At 44.6% G+C, this 22,213-nt stretch overlaps 1 protein-coding gene across 5 annotated transcripts in view; it reads left to right on the forward strand.

Annotated features, from left to right (window-relative positions):
* The window catches only part of LARP4B (La ribonucleoprotein 4B), an 87,893-nt gene extending 67,592 nt beyond the window's left edge, over positions 1-20,301 (forward strand). For 3 of the 5 annotated variants that reach the window (XM_077268547.1, XM_077268548.1, XM_077268546.1), the window contains 6 exons: positions 1,707-1,958; positions 2,102-2,147; positions 2,774-2,938; positions 15,651-15,775; positions 16,543-16,651; positions 16,771-20,301. In XM_077268547.1, the coding sequence (XP_077124662.1) occupies positions 1,707-1,958; positions 2,102-2,147; positions 2,774-2,938; positions 15,651-15,775; positions 16,543-16,651; positions 16,771-17,061 (988 nt within the window). In that variant the 3' untranslated portion in view covers positions 17,062-20,301. The remainder of the gene's footprint in view (positions 1-1,706; positions 1,959-2,101; positions 2,148-2,773; positions 2,939-15,650; positions 15,776-16,542; positions 16,652-16,770) is intronic. The other 2 variants (XM_077268551.1, XM_077268550.1) reach the window with 2 other exon arrangements.
* The last annotated feature ends 1,912 nt before the right edge of the window (positions 20,302-22,213 follow it).

Raw genomic sequence — 22,213 nt, forward strand, 5'->3', positions numbered from 1 at the left:
ACCAAGAAGGTGCAAAAAGAGTGAAAATTATCACAGAACATGATGTGGCCATCGTGCTACTACATAATAATAATAATATTATTATTATCATTATTATTTAATTTTTTTTTTTAATTAAATCTCTTCCTCTCCCCCACCCCAATAGTTGTAAAACTGTCCCAATTCGCTGTACTACTATACTATATTTTCTATTTGGATTGCAGTAGTTGGTAAAAGTTCTGTTTTGAGCTTTTTACAAGCTGGAAGGTAAAGTGAATAAGTTAAAATAATGGTTATCTGCTTCTATTCTGTGATGAAGAATCGCTTCAGTTGACTTGTTTTTTATCAAATACAGTTATAGTTACATTTAAAGGGGTATTCTCATCTCCAAGATCATATCTCATTGTGTAGTAGGTATAGTAATAATAATAGAAAAAATACCTCAAATTAGAAATGTAGTATAGTTCTTCTGATTTGCTATGTTGCTTTCCCCATGTAGGTCATTGCAGTAGCTTGGGTATCCATGGTTACAACCACTCCTATACTGTAGTGAGTTAGTTTTTATTGGTCGTAGCCATGGATACCTAAGCTACTGCAATGCCCTACACAAAGGGTAAACATAGCGAATCAGAAGAACTATACTAATTTCTAATATTAATTTTTACACCTACTACATATTCGGTAGGGTCTTGGAGATGGGAATACCACTTTAACTATCTTTCTGTGACCAGCTATTTCTTTGCACCGCTCTTCTTGCTCACTCCTGTGTACATATTTGTTTTGGTGTGATGAGACGAGGATTCTGATCATTTCTTCCTGATTGATACTTTGTGTTTGTGAGATACAGACATATCCTGTAGGTGCTGGCAGGTATCTTGATGCTGCAGATATTTTGGAGCTGGTTTCATTTCGCTAACAGCAGGACTACAATCGTTGCTGCTTGTACAGTTGCAGATGTCTTCTGTTAGAAATCATACAAGTATTGTTACTCGTAGAATATAAACGTTTCTCGCCACAATGAAACGGTCAATGGGTATTCTAGGAGTAAGGACGGTGGCATACATTCATCTAATAGGGGACAATTTCATAGTGTATATACTCTGGACATGGAGGTCAAATGTGATGCAGACCTAACAGAAACTGGATTGTCCAGATTAAAAAAAACCGCTGTCCTTGATGGAGCACAGGGCCGGATGTGGAGATGCCGAGAATTGGGGCATATGTTGTGTAATTTAGCTCCTTTTAACGTCTATGTTTTTAACTGGAAACCCCCTTTATCTTGTGGTTGAATATTGCAGGCAGACTGTGTGAATGAGGAAATGAAAAAACATACGGTAAATATACTGGTTTGTGGCCATCTTCTTCCAGTACCCAAACCTGCATCCTCATCGAGCCTATGGGATGTGTCCAATCCAGCATATGATAATGTCTTGCTTCTGAATAAGTATGGGTGTAATTGTTGGGTAGTTGCAGTTTTTCCCCCTTCTTTTGAAGCGTCGCATTAAAGCAGGAACTGGAGAATGGACGAGCTGCTAGTCTGTTGGTGTCAGTGAGCTGCTAGTCTGTTGGTGTCACCAGCAGTAACAATGGCAGATGTTCATCATGTTAGATACAATACCTCTGATACTTGATGAGGATGGGCATATTGTGTACATAAATGCTGTGTGCTACCGGCCTCTCCTTTATCTTCTCTTTACTTGCAACTTCTGTATTTAATAATTCTCTAGGAATCCTGGCAAGTCTCACCTTCGACATACAATACCTAGTACTGATAGGGGTACAGCACTTCTTGACGGTCCAACTATCTTCAACTTTACTACTGATAGATTAATCAATGGTGTGCGAGGGCCACCAGCACGACAGCCAGGACAGACTAGAACAAGAATGCCAAATACGGCAACTTTTGTCAAGAGGGATGTCGGTACTGGGCGAGTGGAGCCGACCGCTATTGAAACCTCCCCTGGCCTTGGGAGGGGGAGGTGAGTTTGCGTGCGCTGAGACCGCAGATGTCGTATGCGTGTAACTTTAACTAGGAACTGTCACGTTTGTAACGGAGTTTGTATTAATTCTGTAGAAACTTCAATATAACTTCATTGATAAGAAGTTTCCTCTTGTTTCTTAGGAAAAATTCTTATGGATACAGAAAGAAAAGGGATGACAAGTTTGTGGTGAGTTGCTGCTTTGTACTTTTTGTAAGTTTTGAGTTTATTTGAAGCATGTGGTATCAACATTGGGAGATGGGAGGAACTGCTTACCTTGTATTGACTGCCACTTCACAGGCGGCGTGTCCTGTGCTAGGTAATAGCTTACGTCTGTGGACGTGCCGGAAAGCTGATGATACCTGGCAGGCGGCCATTGACGTAACGTTAGCAGCGCCTATCAACAATTAATGCAGAACTGAAGGACCCTTTTAAATCAGATGATTGTGTGTGTTTGTAGGGTGTAATGGGCAAGATTTTGTATCATAGGTTATGTTCCAAAATAAATTGAGATGAACAAAAGAATTTGAAGTACCCTGATACATCGGCCATGTTGGTAGCCCTTGGCTGCCAGACCTGACCCCTGTGATCCACCTTCTACTTGCCAGCATCCCCGGCACATCTTCTGATGAGTTGACTTGGTGTCGCACCACAGCAATGATGTTGAGCCAGGCCTACCAATAGAGAGGTGCCGTGGATGCTGACACACATGTTCACAGGGCTCTGGTCATCTTTTGTAGTTTTGTCAAGGCAAAGTGTTTCTGAAACCTACGTACATAAGTAAATTTTGCCTTTTTTGTCCCATTTTCCTCCAGAGAGGTCAGACACAGTCGCCTCCACCCATTAAGCCTCCTTCTCCTAGCTTTGAATTAGGGCTGTCGAGTTTCCCTCCTTTACCCGGTGCTGCTGGCAATTTAAAGCCTGAAGACTTCTTTGAGAGCCGATTGTCTAATTTGGTAATAAGCACATCAAAAGATAAGGTAAGATTCGCTTCTGTGCTGGCAAAATGATTGGGATGTGCTGGGTGATTTAAGGGTAAATTCACACAGGTTTTTGAAATGCGTCTGCTCCACAATCCAAATAAAAAAATAATTACTTTTTGAACAGTTTTCCTATTTTTCTTTTTTTTTTTTTTTTTTTTTATTAGAAAGCCACATTAATGTTCATACCACGACTTTCTTCGTGAGTTTTTTTTCCCATGAGGTTTCAGAACCCTCTCCAAAACTTCACACTGTCAAGTCAGAAGGCTGCAAAAAGTGTGTGGGGTGAAGGGGAACTATGTCAAACACTGCTTCAAAAACCGTATTGGGCTATGTGCATAAGGAGTTTTTTGAGGAGTTTTTGGAGCACAATCTGAGCGGAAACTCTCCAAATCTCAAAGCATAGCAGAACTGAAAACCTTGTTAAAAAGACAGAGATCTCTTGAGAACAAGGTTTTATTTTTCTACCTTTTAAAAGAACAAAAACTGGGAATATACCCTAAGGTGGAGCATTTCTGCTAATGGGGCAGGACAGACAGGGAAGTTTACGTGTTTTCTCCTACGCCTCATTGGGGGACACAGGACCATGGGTGTTATGCTGCTTGCCACTTGGAGGACACTAAGTAAACACAGAGTCAACTCCTCCTCTGCAGTATACACCCCTTGACTGGCCAGTAATGACTCAGTTCTTGCTTAGCCTCTGTAGGAGGCACTTGGGTCTGTCTCAGACCCCAACGTTTTTTATTTTATTTTTTAATTTTCTGTAAATTTTTATTTTTTAATTGAGTGAAGGGGGTGACAGATCCTTTCAGGTTTCGCTCTCCCCCGAACCATCAACAGGCGAGCACAGCGAGTATATCTCCCCGTACCTCTCCTGCGACGTTTGGGGCACGCCTAATCTACGCTAGGGCGACGGTTCCTATATGGTCCCGATCTCCCCCCTGTAAGATGGCGAGCACTTAGAGTACACTCTCATTTGCATCTCCCGGGCTCCACCGCACTCAAGCCCCCACCTTGGCATCTCGTAGTCCCCACAGTAGCCGTAAGCCCCCTGTGGCAGGCACATCCATAAGTCCCCTGCGGCAGGCACAGCTGTAAGTCCCCTAAGAAGGCAAGCACACTTCAGGATGCTCTCTGTCCCCCGACACAGGGAGGATCGTTTGAGCTGGAGGTGGTTCCTCCTCGGTGAGTACTATTCTTCCTCACGCTGCCGGCGTGGGAAGATGCGGTCCGGGTCCCTGGGGAGAGGTAATGCTGGCTAGATGCCAGCGGCGATCGTTAGGCGCGGCCGCCGGCGCGCTCCGCCGTTCGGCTCCACTAATTTAGTCCCCGGCTTCTCCAGCCAGACTAGGCCGCTGTTCAAAAATCCCGCCCACCGCCGGAGCCCCGCCCACTGCTCAGGTGCTTCTCGCTCTGAACGAGAAGAGCCCTGCAAATCTCGGGCGCCATCTTGGGACTCCACTGCTGCATGGAGATACAGCCGAAAACACTACCTCCCTCTCTTCCTCCCTGGGGACACCAGCTCAGGACTGTAGGTAAGCTGCTCCACTGCATAGGGAAAAGCTTAACCCCTTCTCTGCACCCATAGCTCTGCTATTGCAGTTTAACGGAGAATAGACATTCACTATGTCTCAATCTAAGGACGCAAAATGGGGCAATAAAAAGCACACTGTTTTTTACTTCTTGTGCCACTTGCAATTCTGCGTTGCCACGTGCCCACAATACCCCCTTGTGCCAGAACTGTGACCCGGTCTGTGCGCAGCCGCCTTCTGCCGCCACCCCCAATATCTCCACCGACCCCGCCGAGCCTAACCCTCCTGAGTGGGCCGCGTACTTGTCACGCTCTATGGATTCCTTGGTCAAGGCATTGGACTCTTTCCGAGGGTCCTCCTTAAGCCAGAACTCACCTCCGTCGGCTGCAACGGAATCTGGCGCCGGGCCGTCCGACCACAGGGGGTGTACCGTACTACCGGAATCTAGGGGTGCCCAAAAAAGAACCCTTCCCTCATCTCCCGTCCAGGCTCGAGCTTCACTATGTCAGCTAATCTTCTCTCTCCCCCTCCCCTGAGGGTCGCAGCGTACATGACTCAGAATACGAGTCGGATGAATCTTTAACACAAGACTCCTCTATCGGTCAGGAGACACTTGACTCCCATATTGAGGCAGTCAACAAAACACTAATGGTGGACGAGGAATCGGTATCCACTCAGGAACACGTCGTGTCTTTTAAAAAGACTAAATGCGTTCAAAGGACATTTGCTAATCACCCTGAGTTTCAGGACATTGTCCAAAAGCACAGGGAACACCCGGAGAAGCGATTTACGGCTCAAAAAGCCACGGAAGCTAAATATCCTTTCTCCAAGGATCTGATGAAGGAGTTGCTTCTCTCTCCCTCTGTGGATCCTGCCTTGTCGCGACTCGCATCCAGAACGGTCTTATCTCTGTCCGACGGTTCATCAGTCAAAAATCCTTCTGACCGTCAAATTGACTACCTGGCTCGCTCAGTCTTTGAGGCCTCAGGAGCAGCTCTCCTTCCATCTTTTGACGCTACCTGGGTGGCTAAGGCAATGGTTGCCTGGGCAGAGGTGTTAACCTCTACCGTCCACGGCAGTAATCTTCCCCCAGAGGCGGCTAGACTAGCTAATCGGATAGCTCAGGCTGGAGATTTCATAGTTAACGCTTCTATAGATGCGGCTAATTGCGCAGTGCAAGCGGGTGCAAACGCAATCTCCATCAGGAGGGCCTTATGGCTCCGTGATTGGCGATCAGATTCTGCTTCTAAAAAGTTGCTGACTTCTTTACCTTACCAAGCGGGTCGTTTATTTGGGGAGAAACTAGACCAAATCATTTCCGACGCTACCGGAGGGAAGAGTAAATTTCTTCCCCAGCAAAAACCTGCCTGGCCTTTTCAGAATCAACAGCAATTTCGATTCCGGTCCTTTCGGAACAACTCAAGTTGGTCCTCCTCTTCCCCTGGTTCGGGATGGCGGGAAAACAGAAACCCTCAGGTCTCCTATAGACCAAACCGTTCGTGGAAACCCAGACCGAGACCTTCAGGCCCTAAGCAATCCGCATCCCTTAAACCTACTACACAATGACTCGTCGTCGTGTCCGCCTTCTTTCGTTCCGTCAAAATTGGCTCTCTGTCGTTCATGACGAGTGGGTCAGAGAGCTCGTGTCTTCCGGATACAAAATCGAGTTTTCTTCCATCCCCCCTCCGCGCTTCTTCCAGTTTTCTCCCCCCAAAGCAAGGGCGTCTCATCTTCTTCCAGCCATACAGGCCCTTCAAAGGGACGGTGTCATCGTTCCGGTCCCTTGAGACCAAAGGTTCAAGGGATTTTACTCCAACCTTTTCGTGGTCCCAAAGAAGGACGGGACCTTACGCCCATACTGGACCTCAAACTGCTAAACAAGTTTGTACGGGTCCGACACTTCAGGATGGACTCGCTCCGTTCTGTTGTCGCGTCCCTGGAAAAAGGAGAGTTCCTCGCATCCATAGACTTCAACGATGCTTAGCTACATATTCCAATTTTCCCCTCTCATCAGCAGTTCCTGCGCTTCGCAGTCCAAGAAGAACACTTCCTGTTTGTGGCCTTGCCCTTCGGACTCGCCACTGCCCCCAGAGTCTTCACGAAGGTCATGGCGGCTGTCATGGCCATTCTTCACGCTTGGGGAGTGGTAGTCCTTCCGTATCTGGACAACGTTTTAATCAAGGGTCCGTTCCATTCCGCCTGCGAAGAGTCTGTAAGTATCACCGTGGATTCTCTTTCTCGCCTGGGATGGAAAATGAACTTCGAGAAATCATCTCCATTGCCGGCTCAGCAAATCTGCTTCCTGGGCATGATTTTGGACTCTTCCTGCGGGTTAGTCATTCTCCCTCCAGAGAAGGTCTTGCCCTTACAACAGGGAGCGCGCAAGCTCTCCCGTCCAGTCCCTCGCTCCATTCGCTTTCCTATGCGCATACTCGGGAAAATGGTTGCGGCGATGGAAGCCGTTCCGTTTGTGCAGTTCCATCTCCGTCCCCTGCAACAGGAGCTGCTGTCAGCCAGGGACAGGAGTCCCTTTTCCCTCGACCGTCGTTTTCGCCTCTCCCCACAGGTCAGGCAGACCCTCAGATGGTGGACGCTACAGTCCTCCCTGAACCAAGGGAAGTCCTTCCTCCCAGTGCGCTGGTTAGTGGTGACCACCGATGCCAGCCTTTTGGACTGGGGCGCAGTTTTCAATCACACGGCACAAGGTCGTTGGTCTGCAAGGGACAAAAAAAAATCACAGAGAAAAAAGCAGAGATGGTTACCTGCTGAAGCCTCCAAACAAATGCACCAGCAGGGCGCATCGGACCCGATTAATGATGGCAACAAAACAGGTGCAAAAAATACCGATGAAACAACCACTTTCAATCCAGTATTGGTTGTTTGGCATTAATGCACAAAAAGATAAACGATTATAGTCTGTATGTGGCATTGTTTACACAAGCAATGCAGAGCATCTGGTATACAGCCTATTACTAAAGCACATACAGGCGGGCCGCCCAGTGCCACAAAATGCATGCTGTGTGAATAGAGGCCTACAGTTTACAGAGCCATCTTGGTCCGACTGCGCCCTGCAAGATAAAGTGCAAAAAAAACCACATATCAATGTATGTAAGGTATTAGTTTATATTGGAGCCTCAATACTTAAGCCGGCAACCCACGTCAAGGGTCCTTACATTTTTGCCGGTCATATCGCTAAACATTGAGTAAAAGCTCACAGACACACAAAGAGGACTTAAAAATCCTCCAGAAAATTGACAAAAAAAAAAATCAGAGGAAAAAGCAGAGATGGTCCGCAAGGGAGTCGCGTCTTCCAATCAATATCTTGGAGATTCGAGCGATCACGCTTGCCTTACCAACTTTCACCATCTTCTCGCATGCCATCCCATCAGAATCCAATCCGACAACGCCACAGCAGTGGCCTATATCAACCGACAAGGGGGAACCCGCAGCAGGGCAGCCATGCTCGAAGTCTCCCACATCCTCCGCTGGGCCGAGACCAATCACTCGCTCATCTCGGCAATCCACATACCGGGTGTGGAGAATTGGGAAGCGGACTTCCTCAGTCGCCAAGGTCTTGCCTCGGACGAGTGGTCCCTCCATCCGGAAGTCTTCCAGCAGATTTGTCTTCGCTGGGGGACGCCGGATGTGGATCTCATGGCCTCGTGGCTCAACAACCAGGTTCCCCAGTTCATCGCTCGATCCCGCGATCCTTGCGCCATCGGGGGAGATGCTCTGGTCCTGTCGTGGCATCGTTTCCAGCTGCCATACATATTTACGCCTCTTCCTCTGCTCCCGAGAGTCATCAAGAAGATCAGGGCAGAGGTGAGACCGGTGATCCTCGTCGCGCCGGACTGGCCGCGCCGAGCATGGTTCGCGGAACCCGTGCAAATGGTCGCCGATGTCCCCTGGCGGCTTCCAGATCGCACGGATCTTCTCTCACAGGGCCCGATTTGCCACCAGTCATCAGTCTGGGGCTGTCCCTAATTAATTAATTAAAAAAATTTAAAAAAAAGATGCCCCAGACTGATGATTAGTACATTTTAAAGCGCTTGTAACGAGATTGAAAGTTATTCTCTAGCCGTATTATGGTTCCTGATCACTTGGGGTCTGACCTCTGGGTCCCCCTGCAATCCTGAAATGCAGCTTTAAATGGAGTGGACAATGGAGTATATGCGCACCTTCAGTCATTCTCCGTAGGTGTGCCAGAGACCGCCAAGAGCAAGTCCTATGGAGGGAGGAGAGGTTTGCATGCTGCACCGGTAGGTGGTTCCAGTGATCAGGAATTATCTTCTATCCTGTGGTTCGAGAATGACTTCCAGTCTTTGCACAAGTCCTCTAGAGTGTATGACAGTCTTTAGTCTGTCTTCTCTACATCTGCTGTACAGCTGAAGATAATGGGATTTCAGGGTGACACACAGTGGCCTCAGGGCCATTACTGATGAGAAATATCTCCTTTATGACTGACATCATGCAGGGCTGAACAGTTGTATGTGTATAAGCTTTTACTTTAGTTTGAAGATCATTTATTGCTCCTTTTTTAACCCCTTAACGACCGCCGATACGCCTTTTAACGGCGGCCGCTAAGGGTACTTAAACCACAGCGCCGTTAATTAACGGCGCTGTGGAAAAAGTGAATAGCGCCCCCCAGAGTCGGATTTTCTCTGGGGTCTCGGTTGCCGAGGGTAGCCGAGACCCCAGAGAACATGATTCGGGGGTTTTTTACCGACCCCCGAGTTGCGATCGCCGGTAATTAACCGTTTACCGGCGGTCGCAACAAAAAAAAAAAAAAAACGCGATTTGCCGTTTAATTTCTCTGTCCTCCGATGTGATCGCACATCGGAGGACAGAGAAATGTGGTCCCCGATGGCCCCCAATACTTACCTACCTCCCCCGGTGCTCCTCGTGTCTCCCCATGGGCGCCGCCATCTTTTTTCCGGGAAAAAATGGCGGGCGCACGCGCAGTGCGCCCGCCGCCCGGCACCCGGATGTTCTTTGGGGTCTCGGCTGCCGGGGGTAGCCGAGACCCCAAAGAACATGATCGGGGTCGATTTGCACCGACCCCTGCTTTGCGATCGCCGGTAATTAACAGTTTACCGGCGACCGCAAAAAAAAAAAAAAAAAAAGCGATCAGTTATTTCTCTGTCCTCTGATGTGATCGCACATCAGAGGACAGAGAAATAGGGGGATTCGGGGACCCTATCATACTCACCCGGGGTCCCTGGGTCCTCTTCTGTCTTCTCCTGCCAGCCGGCTTTTTCATCATGGCGGGCGCATGCGCAGTGCGCCCGCCATCTGCTGCCATCTGCCGGCCGGCAGGAGAAGACAAGTTGGGGCTAAAATTAGAGTTAGGGTTAGGGTTAGGGTTAGAGTTAGGGTTAGGGTTGGGGCTAAATTTAGGGTTAGGGCTAGGGTTAGGGTTAGGCTACTTTCACACTAGCGTTTTTTGGCTTCCGTCGCAATGCGTCGTTGGAGAAAAAACGCATCCTGCAAAAGTGCTTGCAGGATGCGTTTTTTCTCCATTGGCTTGCATTAGCGACGCATTGCGACGGATTGCCACATGTCGCATCCGTCGTGCGACGGATGCGTCGTGCTTCGGCGGACCGTCGACACAAAAAAACTACATGTAACTTTTTTGTGCGACGTGTCCCACATATTTCAGTGCCACGTGCCACGTATTTAAGTGACACGTGCCACGTATCAAAGTGCCACGTGCCACATATTTCAGTGCCACGTATCAAAGTGCCACGTGCCACGTATCAAAGTGCCACGTGCCACGTATCAAAGTGCCACGTGCCACGTATCAAAGTGCCACATATTTCAGTGCCACGTGCCACGTATCAAAGTGCCACGTGCCACGTATCAAAGTGCCACGTGCCACGTATTTAAGAGACACGTGCCACGTATCAAAGTGCCACGTGCCACGTATCAAAGTGCCACGTGCCACATATTTCAGTGCCACGTGCCACGTATTTAAGTGACACGTGCCACGTATCAAAGTGCCACGTGCCACATATTTCAGTGCCACGTATCAAAGTGCCACGTATCAAAGTGCCACGTGCCACGTATCAAAGTGCCACGTGCCACGTATCAAAGTGCCACGTGCCACATATTTCAGTGCCACGTATCAAAGTGCCACGTGCCACGTATCAAAGTGCCACGTGCCACATCTTTCAGTGCCACGTGCCACGTATTTAAGTGACACGTGCCACGTATCAAAGTGCCACGTATCACGTATTTCAGTGCCACGTATTTAAGTGACACGTATCACGTATAAGTGCCACGTGTCACGTATTTAATTGCCACATATTTAAGTGCCACGTATCAAGATTTTCCATGGAGAACAGACACATCCAGAGATATGTCTGCTCTCCACGGCTGCAGCAACACACTGACAGGAGCCATAGTTCCTGTCGGTGTGTCACTGCGCATGCGCGAGCGAGTTTACCGGCGGTCATTGACCCCGGCACTCTCGCTTAACGGCAGTGCTGCGTGGGAAAGTTCAACGCAGCTGTACTGCTGTTAACCGAGACGCCGGAGTCATTGAACTCCGGAACAGTACGCGATACACTGCTAGGAGCTTCGCTCCTGGCAGTGTATCGCCGGAGAGCAGCCGATCGGCGTGGGACACTCGTTTTATGGATTCTGCGGACAGGGAGTATGAATTTGGTTTATTATTTTTGGATTTTTTCCTGGAGGATCGAGGGCTTCGCCTACAAGTGTGCTGTTGGTGAGTATATACTCTGTGTTATATGTTGTATGTACTGTGTGTCATGTATGTGTATTGTGTGTAGGTGTTTTGTGTAACTTTACAATTGTGCTAAGTCGCCGGACACAGGGACAACTCTCCCATCCTAATACCGGATGGGAGTAGTAGTCCCATACGGCGACTTAGCACAATGGTGGCACTAGCGTCGCATGGGGACACACACACGCACACACACGCACACACACACAGAAGGACTCCATGCTGCTTCACTGGGGGGCGGGGGCTTCCCTCTTCCTGTCCGACGTCACGTCCGGTCCTGGGTGTCAACCCCTCCGTACAAAGACGCCGACACCCAGGACAAAGGCGCTGTGTGTGGAAGGTAATATGGGGCCCTAGGGGGATACGCAGACACGCCGCTGCGTAAAGAATTGACATGTCAATTCTTTTTACGCCGGCGTGTTTGCAGACAAAAGCGCCGCGTTTTTTTGCGGTGTGTCTGAACGGCAAAGTGAATTTCTCAATCACTTTGCCGGCAGACGAAAATGACATTGCGCATTTTTGAAAAGCGCCCGCAAAATAGCGCTCAAAAATGCGCTATGTCTGAAAGTAGCCTAAGGCTTCTTTCACACTTGCGTCGGTACGGGGCGGTCGCAATGCGTCGGCCCGATGTACCGACGCACGTTGTGAAAATTGTGCACAACGTGGGCAGCGGATGCAGTTTTTCAACGCATCCGCTGCCCAGTCTATGTCCTGGGGAGGAGGGGGCAGAGTTACGGCCACGCATCCGCGGAAATGGCGGACGCGACGTACAAAAAAAAGTTACATTGAACTTTTTTTGTGACGACGGGGGCTAAAGTTATGGTTAGGGTTGGGGCTAAAGTTAGGGTTGGGGCTAAAGTTAGGGTTAGAGTTGGGATTAGGGTTAGGGTTTGGATTAGGGTTGGGATTAGTGTTACGTTTGGGATTAGGGTTGGGATTAGGGTTAGGGTTGGGATTAGGGTTAGGGGTGTGTTGGATTTAGGGTTTTGATTAGGGTTATGGTTAGGGTTGAGATTAGGGCTGTTTTGGGGTTAGGGTTGTGATTATCGTTAGGGTTGTGATTAGGATTATGGATCGGGTTGAGATTAGGGTTAGGGCTGTGTTGGGGTTAGGGTTGGAGTTAGAATTGGGGGGGTTTCCACTGTTTAGGTACATCAGGGGGTCTCCAAACACGACAGCCAATTTTGCGCTAAAAAAGTCAAATGGTACTCCCTCCCTTCTGAGCTCTGCCGTGCGCCCAAACAGTGGTTTACCCCCACATATGGGGCATCAGCGTACTCGGGATAAATTGGACAACAACTTTTGGGGTCCAATTTCTCCTGTTACCCTTGTGAAAATAAAAACTTGGGGGCTAAAAATCTTTTTTGTTGGAAAAAAATATATTTTTTTATTTTCACTACTCTGCATTATAAATTTCTGTGAAGCACTTGAGCTTTCAAAGTTCTCACCACATATCTAGATAAGTTCCTTAGGGGGTCTAGTTTCCAAAATTTGGTCACTTGTGGGGGTTTCTACTGTTTAGGTACATTAGGGGTCTGCAAACGCAACATAACGCCCGCAGACAATTCTATCAAAGTCTGCATTGCAAAATGGCGCTCCTTCCCTTCCGAGCTCTGCCGTGCGCCCAAACAGTGGTTTACCCCCACATATGGGGTACCAGCATACTCAGGACAAATTGGACAACAACTTTTGGGGTCCAATTTCTCTTGTTACCCTTGTGAAAATAAAAATTTGGGGGCTAAAAAAATCTTTTTTGTGGGAAAAAAAATATTTTTTATTTTCACTACTCTGCATTATAAACTTCTGTGAAGCACTTGGGCATTCAAAGTTCTCACCACATATCTAGATAAGTTCCTTGGGGGGTCTATTTTCCAAAATGGGGTCACTTGTTGGGGGTTTCTACTGTTTAGGTACATTAGGGGTCTGCAAAGGCAACATAACGCCCGCAGACAATTCTATCAAAGTCTGCATTCCAAAATGGCACTCCTTCCCTTCCGAGCTCTGCCATGCGCCCAAACAGTGGTTTACCCCCACATATGGGGTACCAGCATACTCAGGACAAATTGGACAACAACTTTTGGGGTCCAATTTCTCTTGTTACCCTTGTGAAAATAAAAACTTGGGGGCTAAAAAATCTTTATTGTTAAAAAATATATATTTTTTATTTTCACGACTCTGCATTATAAACTTCTGTGATGCACTTGGGCATTCAAAGTTCTCACTACACATCTAGATAAGTTCCATGGGGGGTCTAGTTTCCAAAATGGGGTCACTTTTGGGGGGTTTCTGCTGTTTAGGCACATCAGGGGCTCTCCAAACGCGACATGGCGTCCGATCTCAATTCCAGTCAATTTTGCATTGAAAAGTCAAATGGCGCTCCTTTGCTTCCGAGCTCAGCCATGCGCCCAAACAGTGGTTTACCCCCACATATGGGGTGTCGGCGTACTCAAGACAAATTGTACAACAGCTTCTGGGGTCCATTTTCTCCTGTTACCCTTGGTAAAATAAAAATTTGGAGGCAAAAAGATAATTTTTGTAGAAAAAATGCGATTTTTTTATTTTCACGGCTCTACGTTATAAACTTCTGTGAAGCACCTGGGGGTTTAAAGTGCTCACCACACATCTAGATAAGTTCCTTAAGGGGTCTAGTTTCCAAAATGGTGTCATATGTGGGGGGTCTCTACTGTTTAGGCACATCAGCGGCTCTCCAAACGTGACATGGCGTCCGATCTCAATTCCAGCCAATTCTACATTGAAAAAGTAAAACGACACTCCTTCTCTTCCAAGCTCTGCGGTGCGCCCAAACAGTGGTTTACCCCCATATATGGGGTATCGACGTACTCAGGAGAAATTGCACAACAACTTTTGTGGTCTAATTTCTCCTGTTACCCTTGTGAAAATAAAAATTTGGGGGCAAAAAGATCATTTTTGTAGAAAAAATGAGATTTTTTATTTTCACGGCTCTACGTTATAAACTTCTGTGAAGCACTTGGGGGTTCAAAGTGCTCACCACACATCTAGATAAGTTCCTTGGGGGGTCTAGTTTCCAAAATGGTATCACTTGTGGGGGGTTTCCACTGTTTAGGCACATCAGGGACTCTCCAAACGCGACATGGCATCCGATCTCAATTCCAGCCAATTCTGCATTGAAAAAGTCAAACGGTGCTCCTTCACTTCCAAGCTCTGCGGTGCGCCCAAACAGTGGTTTACCTCCACATATGGGGTATCGACGTACTCAGGAGAAATTGCACAACAACTTTTGTGGTCTAATTTCTCCTGTTACCCTTGTGAAAATAAGAATTTGTGGGCGAAAAAATCATTTTTGTGAAAACAAATGCGATTTTTTATTTTCACGGCTCTACGTTATAAACTTCTGTGAAGCACTTGGGGGTTCAAAGTGCTCACCACACATCTAGATAAGTTCCTTGGGGGGTCTAGTTTCCAAAATGGTGTCACTTGTGCGGGGTTTCCACTGTTTAGGCACATTAGGGGCTCTCCAAACGCGACATGGCGTCCGATCTCAATTCCAGCCAATTCTGCATTGAAACAGTCAAACGGTGCTCCTTCACTTCCAAGCTCTGCGGTGCGCCCAAACAGTGGTTTACCTCCACATATGGGGTATCGGCGTACTCAGGAAAAATTGCACAACAAAATTTGTGGTTAAATTTCTGTTTTTACACTTGTGAAAATTAAAAAAAATGGTTCTGAAGTAAAATGTTTGCAAAAAAAAGTAAAATGTTAATTTTTTTCTTCCACATTGTTTTAGTTCCTGTGAAGTACGTAAAGGGTTAATAAACTTCTTGAATGTGGTTTTGAGCAGCTTGAGGGGTGCAGTTTTTAGAATGGTGTCACACTTGGTTATTTTCTATCATATAGACCCCTCAAAATCACTTCAAAGGTGATGTGGTCCCTAAAAAAAACATGGTGTTGTAAAAATGAGAAATTGCTGGTCAACTTTTAACCCTTATAACTCCCTAACAAAAAAAAAAATTGTTTCCAAAATTGTGCTGATGTAAAGTAGACATGTGAGAAATGTTATTTATTAACTATTTTTTGTGACATATCTCTCTGATTTAAGGGCATAAAAATACAAAGTTTGAAAATTGTAAAATTTTAAAAATTTTCGCCATATTTCCATTTTTTTCATAAATAATCGCAAGTAATATCGAAGAAATGTTACCACTAACTTGAAGTACAACATGTCACGAAAAAACAATCTCAGAATCAGCGGGATCCGATAAAGCGTTCCAGAGTTATAACCTCATAAAGTGACACTGGTCAGAATTGTAAAAATTGGCTCGGTCATTAAGTACCAAATTGGCTCTGTCACTAAGGGGTTAAGTATTTTTTACCTCTGTGTTTAAAACTCAACCAAGTATTTGACATATACTCTTTGGACTAGTAATTTATGCTTTTTTTCCCCCTTCTCCTTCAGAATATTAATGTGGATGCAAGTACAAACACTGTCCCCTCTGGAATCCCACGGGAACCATTGCTGCCAATCCCTACTGTTCTGCCAGTGACCTACCAGAGCCCTCCCTCCCCATCACATTCTCCAGAGTAAGTTGTCATGACTTGTATTAAATAACATTTTGTATACATTTTCTGAAATTTTAGAGACATTTTGGCATTTTAAATACAGTAAAGCAGTAGGCAGGGAGGCATGACTCCATCTTCATATTGGAAGGGACTTGTGAAAAAAAGCAACTTTCCAGTTTACGATTTGTGAAAATCCTACATCTCCTGATAATTAAATATTATGTTTTGGTTTTTTTTCCCATTTATTGCTTGTTGCCTAGTTTACAGCTCACTTACCAGCACATTTTTTGTCATGGGACATCTTACCCCGTCAAAGTTACTATCTGTTACCACTGTTACATGGCAGCAGCAGTGGCCAAATATGCGTAGGCTGCAGCCCGGGTGGCGCAATGATGCCACGTGATCGCCATATATTTTCACTCGGTCAGCCCAGAGCCTTACACTTTATCACACTGACAGATCCTTACTGGGTTAGACCTTATTTAGATTGTGAGCCCCATCGGGGACAGCGATGACAATGTGTGCAAACTGTAATGCGCTGCGGAATATGTTGGCGCTATATAAAAATAAAGATTATTATTATTTGGTTATATTGATGTAAAAATGCGAAATCTGTGGGTGCCAATATGGGTGACACAAAAATAACATTGTGAAAAACAAAAGTAAAAACAAGAAAACACCTCCTTATCTGGTTTGACCGCATTTATACCAATACTGGCCTTAGTGTGTATTAGAGGGTTTAGATGTTTTGCTTTTTTATTTATTTTTATTTTTTTCCCCATTTTCAGTGAATCTAAAATAGTTGACGTTCCGCAGAGGGAATCTCCAACTATCGAAAGGATTTCCAACACTCTCAGTACCGCTAGTAAATCCATTCAGGTCAACGGAGCTGCTACAGTGAGTACTTCCAAACCTGCTATGAGTGCATGCACACTCTGTATTTCTACTTCCCTCATCTGTTATCTTAAATACTTGATGATTGTATTCTTTTTACTTTTTTTTTTACTCTTCGTTAGGAATTAAGAAAGCCAAGTTACGCAGAGATTTGCCAGAGAACAAGCAAGGACGGGCCAACATTACAGCCCTCGAAAGAACAGAAGCAAAACTCTACTGTTTGTGTCAAAGAAGAAAGGAAGGTGAATGACACATCGGTAGAAAAAGCCAGAGACACCCCTCCTGCAAAATCAAACCCAGGGCGGCCCAAAGACCAGAGGAGACTATCAGGGCGTAGATCACCTCCACCTCCTCTGGCTATTGGGAAACGTGTAAATAAGGAACCTGGAAGCCCACTAAAATCTCCTCAGTAGAAGGAATAAAGGCCAAAGGGAGACCTACACATCACACATTAGCTGTCACGCCATACCCATGTATTACCGAATGAGTCGCTGGATAAGGCTGTGTAGTTACAGACACTTGAGACGACGTTTATATATGTTCTTTCCCTTTGATCAAGTAATGCCAGTATGTACCACTCGACATTTGGATATTGACGTTCAAGTGATTTTTTTTTTTCTTCCTCTCCCTTCTTTTTTTTCTTTTGTCCGTGTAGCGGACATACCTTATTTTTCCCCTTTTTTAGAACTAGCATCAAGTGCTACCAAAAAGAAATGGCGACTGAAATCTTTTTTTTTTTTTTTTTTTTTCTTTTTATACCTTTTTCCTTTTACACGTTTAGGTTTCCGTAGATGCAGATTTTTGATGGTTTAACTGCGCTACTAACGCTTATCCAGCTACACATTTACAGGACACACAGTTACGTAGTCAGATGTTTCAAAGCACATTGTTCTTAAGAAATGAGAGAACAGAGTTCAAGCACCTACTGCTTTTTAGCTCTGCTCCATGTAGGTTTTCATTTGCCCTTTAACCTTTGCAATTTATATTGCTCCTTTTTTTATATATATAATTTTTTTTTTCTTTCGGCCCCACAGACCCTTTATTGCCATGCTGCACCAGGGGTAACTACTTAATGACATCTCCCAGTTGCAATGAACTTCTTTTTTTCCGTTTTTTGATGAAAATAACAAGGGTGGTGATGATGTATTAGAAGTTTTGTTTTCTATGTAGCTACTTACATATATATAAAAAAATATATATCTATATACAACCGTGGGAGATGTCATAACCACCTTGGGAATAAAGGTCTATTGCAGGTTGTACAAATACTTTTTGAAGGACAAGGATGCACTAAATTTAGCACGTTTCTAATAAAGAAGAATCTAAATTATTTTAGTTTTGACATATGTAAAGTTTAAAAAGTATTCAGAGCAGCGAAGTTTACGCTGTAGGGTACAGTTTATTCCAGGCGTGTGTTATCTTTTTTTTTTTCTTTTCTTTTTTTTTTCCCCCCAACTGCTCCTTTTTCTTAATTGCTGCCAGAAGAGCTTGCAAGATAGAGTTTAGGCAGTAAGATGAATTAAACCGCTTATTTTCTTTATTTTATTTTTCCTTTTTTTTTTCTTTTTTTTTTTTTTTAATATTTCCATCCAATATTTAAAGACTTGAATTTTATTTAAACTTGAAAATGACTTTGCCTTAACTTTTGTATAAGACAGCTTAGATTTAATTAAGTCTGACCCCTCCTGGGTTAGCTTGAGTGATATATACAAAAAAAAAAAAAATTACTTGGTTTCAGCGTGTACCTCTGTAATGACTGACCTGAGTAATAACACTGTTGTACAGGAACTAGCAACAGTTTTGTAATATACCTTCAGGATCTCGAACATTTGATCTTTTTCGTTTTTCTTTTTTGTCTTTTTTTTTTTCCTTTTTATTTTAATTTTTTTTTCCAAATTTGTTGAAATGTAAATGCAAATAGTCAATACTGTATTAAATATGTGCACTTGGAAGTGTGTGCTTTGCTTGTACAGTTGTAAATAATCAGAACATTTAAAAAAAAAAAAGGTACCCTACAAAAAAAATGCTAAAAAATTATTGTTGATATATTATAAATGTTGCTGTTAAGCTGGATGTAGATAAACTAAATGTTGTGGTTTTGCATTTTTTTCATCTAATTTTTTTTTTTTCTTTCTTTTTTTTTTTTTTTTAACTGGGTGTGTTGAACTGACTTTGCCTATTCACTGCAAAAGGGAGATTGCTAGAGTCTTATCTTGAAAGTAAAACCCTCATCTATTTCATTATTCATCTTCACCACCATTAAGTAAGACAGTTTTGTATCTTGTGATTGCATAACCCTCTAGTAGATCCATAAATACTCTGAATCCTGTTCCTTTTTTTTCTTTTTTTCTTTTTTTATCCTTACAAAGCATGCTGCAAAAAATGAACCCGACGAACCACACAGATACTCGGAACCAATAATAATGGTGGATTACATATTGGTTTATCATCCTTGGATTTTTCACTTCTCCCTCCCGTCTTAATGTTAATAAATAAGCAGCAATCACTGAGATAGTTAAGTGTTTAGGTTGTGCCAGTCATGACACCATCCAGAAGCGTGTCTGGTGTACATAACACACACTACAAATGGTGACCCGTGCACAAAAGTTTTCCAGACTTATTATATTTTATTTTTCGCCCCTCCCCCACTCCTGCAGAGTTTACTGAGGAGACATTATTTTGCTGAACTGGCTTGGCTCTTGGTCGATTTTTTTTTTTTTTTTTTTTTTTAATTTAATTTTCTTCTTCCCCCCCCCCCCAATGGTTGAAAGTCTGTTTTTATATGGGGGGGCAGTGCTTCACAAAGTTGTAGCTTAAAAATATATAGTATTATGTATGTGCGTCCCCCTATAATTGCAACACTAAGTTCTATACCATAGTTAATATTTAGCTGTTGCAAAAGTGCTCATTTTATGGTTGAAATGGCTTCTTCATAAACAAGAGGGGAAATCCGGGTATACATTCTCCTTTGGTAAGGGGATGACATACTTTTTTTTTTTTTTTTGCTTACACTCCCAAGAGTTTACTGCATGCAGTACTTTCGAAGAAAATCGCTTTTGTCATTGGCAAACGTTTTAATTTAAACATCATTTTCAGTTTATGATCTTTTTTCAATTTTTTTTCTTCCTGGATGTGCATTTTTAGGCCCTAATGCAATGCAAAGCCAGAATTCTGTTTTATTATTATTATTATTATTATTTGGAAGCAGACGACCACTGTATTGCATTACGATGATCGTTTGGTTTTCAGGTGTATCTATCGACAGCTGAGCAAAGTGGTACATATCTGTTTGCCTCCCGCTCTTCAACAATTTGCGTTGTGAACCTTTTACACTGACAGCTGCAGGACGTTCACTTGAATTTGTGCAACTGTATTTACATGAAATAGAAACATCTGAGGGTTTTTCACTTTTGTCCTATTTCTTCCATTAAGACTGGAATCAAGCATAACTGTAAAGTATTGGTAATTTAATTTTTTTTTTGTGACATACAATGTAAAAATTTAAAAAATGTCTAATTTGAAAAAAAAAAAAATGTAGGTTATGAAAAAAATAAAGATTTAGGCACTGTTATGTTTTCTTTTTTTTCCCCATTTAATAAAGCTCTTTGTTTTCGTTAATGACCTTTCTTGGTGAATAACAATATTCTGCATATTCACGCTTCTCACCTATCGGTCAGAAAATGTATCATATGTTAAAGGTGTACTCTGGTAGTGCAAACAATAACAAATGTTAATAGATCATTTCATTTATGATTCACTTTACCAAATTTCCATGTGGTCAGGATTTGGGAGGTCACATGCCAACTATACTCGCTCCGCTTCTCTCCACACAAGTGAATTGAGCTGTCATATAACCACCTGCTCTCGCCATAGGAGAATCTCTACATGTTGTGAAAATTCAGACATCTGTAGTGACAGTGATTGCAGACCTTCTTCAGAAGACAGGACAACCTGTTTAAGTCAGTAGTTAAAATATAGATGCTTTTTCTCTTCCTGTCTTCTGCAATTAACATTCTGTCAAAATTGCAATTCACTGAGGGATCATATTACAGCTAATCTCTGTAAAACTAAGGCGATGAAAGGGGAAAGAAGGCAATACACAACCACTTATCCTAATACTTTACCTAAAATGTATTTTCTCCTACGCCTCATTGGGGGACACAGGACCATGGGTGTTATGCTGCTGCCACTAGGAGGACACTAAGTGAGCACAGCAAGATTAACTCCTCTGCAGTATACACCCTCTCGCTGGCTGAGATTCAACCAGTTCTTGCTTAAGGTACCTTCACACTAAACGACGCTGCAGCGATATCGACAACGATGCCGATCGCTGCAGCGTCGCTGTTTCGTCGTTGTGTGGTCGCTGGAGAGCTGTCACACAAACTGCTCTCCAGCGACCAACGATGCCGAGGTCCCCGGGTAACCAGGGTAAACATCGGGTTACTAAGCGCAGGGCCGCGCTTAGTAACCCGATGTTTACCCTGGTTACCATTGTAAATGTAAAAAAAACAAACGGTACATACTCACCTTCTGCTGTTTGTCACACGTCCCTCGCCGTCTGCTTCCCGCACTGACTGAGTGCCGGCCGTAAGGCACAGCACAGCGGTGACGTCACTGCTGTGCTCTGCTTTCACTTTACGGCCGGCGCTCAATCAGTGCGGGAAGCAGATGGCGAGGGACGTGTGACAGACAGCAGAAGGTGAGTATGTACTGTTTGGTTTTTTTACATTTACAATGGTAACCAGGGTAAACATCGGGTTACTAAGCGCGGCCCTGCGCTTAGTAACCCAATATTTACCCTGGTTACCATTGTAAAACATTGCTGGCATCGTTGCTTTGGCTGTCAAACACGACGATACACGCCGATCTGACGACCAAATAAAGTTCTGAGCTTTCAGCAACGACCAGCGATATTACAGCAGGATCCTGATCGCTGCTGCGTGTCAAACACAACGATATCGCTATCCAGGACGCTGCAACGTCACGGATCGTTATCGCTGCAAAGTCGTTTAGTGTGAAGGTACCTTTAGTGTCTGTAGGAGGCACTTGGGTCTTTTTCAGACCCCAGCGTTTTTATTTTAAATTTTTCCCTTTTTTCTGTAAATTATTTTATAATTAAAGGGAACCAGTCACCCCAAAAATCGAAGATGAGCTAAGCCCACCAGCACCAGGGGCTTATCTGCAGCATTCTATAATTCTGTAGTAAAGTACTGCAGTGCGCAGGCGCCGGGCCTCTCTGACCTTTCCCTGCGCACTGCAGTACTTTGCTCTGCCCTCAACAGGGCAGACAAAGTGCGCCGGAGCCGCAGCGTGAGTACAAGAAGAGGACGTCATTGTAAGAAGATGGGAGACCCAGGAACGCGGTGCCCATCGTACCGGGACCGCCCCTGGGTGAGTATAATCTAACCTTTTTCTCATCTCTCAGGTTACATCGGGGGCCCCTTATGCCGGTGGGCTTAGCTCACCTTTGATTTTGGGGGTGATATGTTCCCTTTAATGGAGTGAAGGGGGTGACTGATTCCTTTCTAGGGTCCATTCTTCCCCAAACCATCAACAGGCGCGAAC

The sequence above is a fragment of the Ranitomeya variabilis genome, chromosome 6, assembly GCF_051348905.1.
Source record: "Ranitomeya variabilis isolate aRanVar5 chromosome 6, aRanVar5.hap1, whole genome shotgun sequence".
Classification (NCBI taxonomy): domain Eukaryota; kingdom Metazoa; phylum Chordata; class Amphibia; order Anura; family Dendrobatidae; genus Ranitomeya; species Ranitomeya variabilis.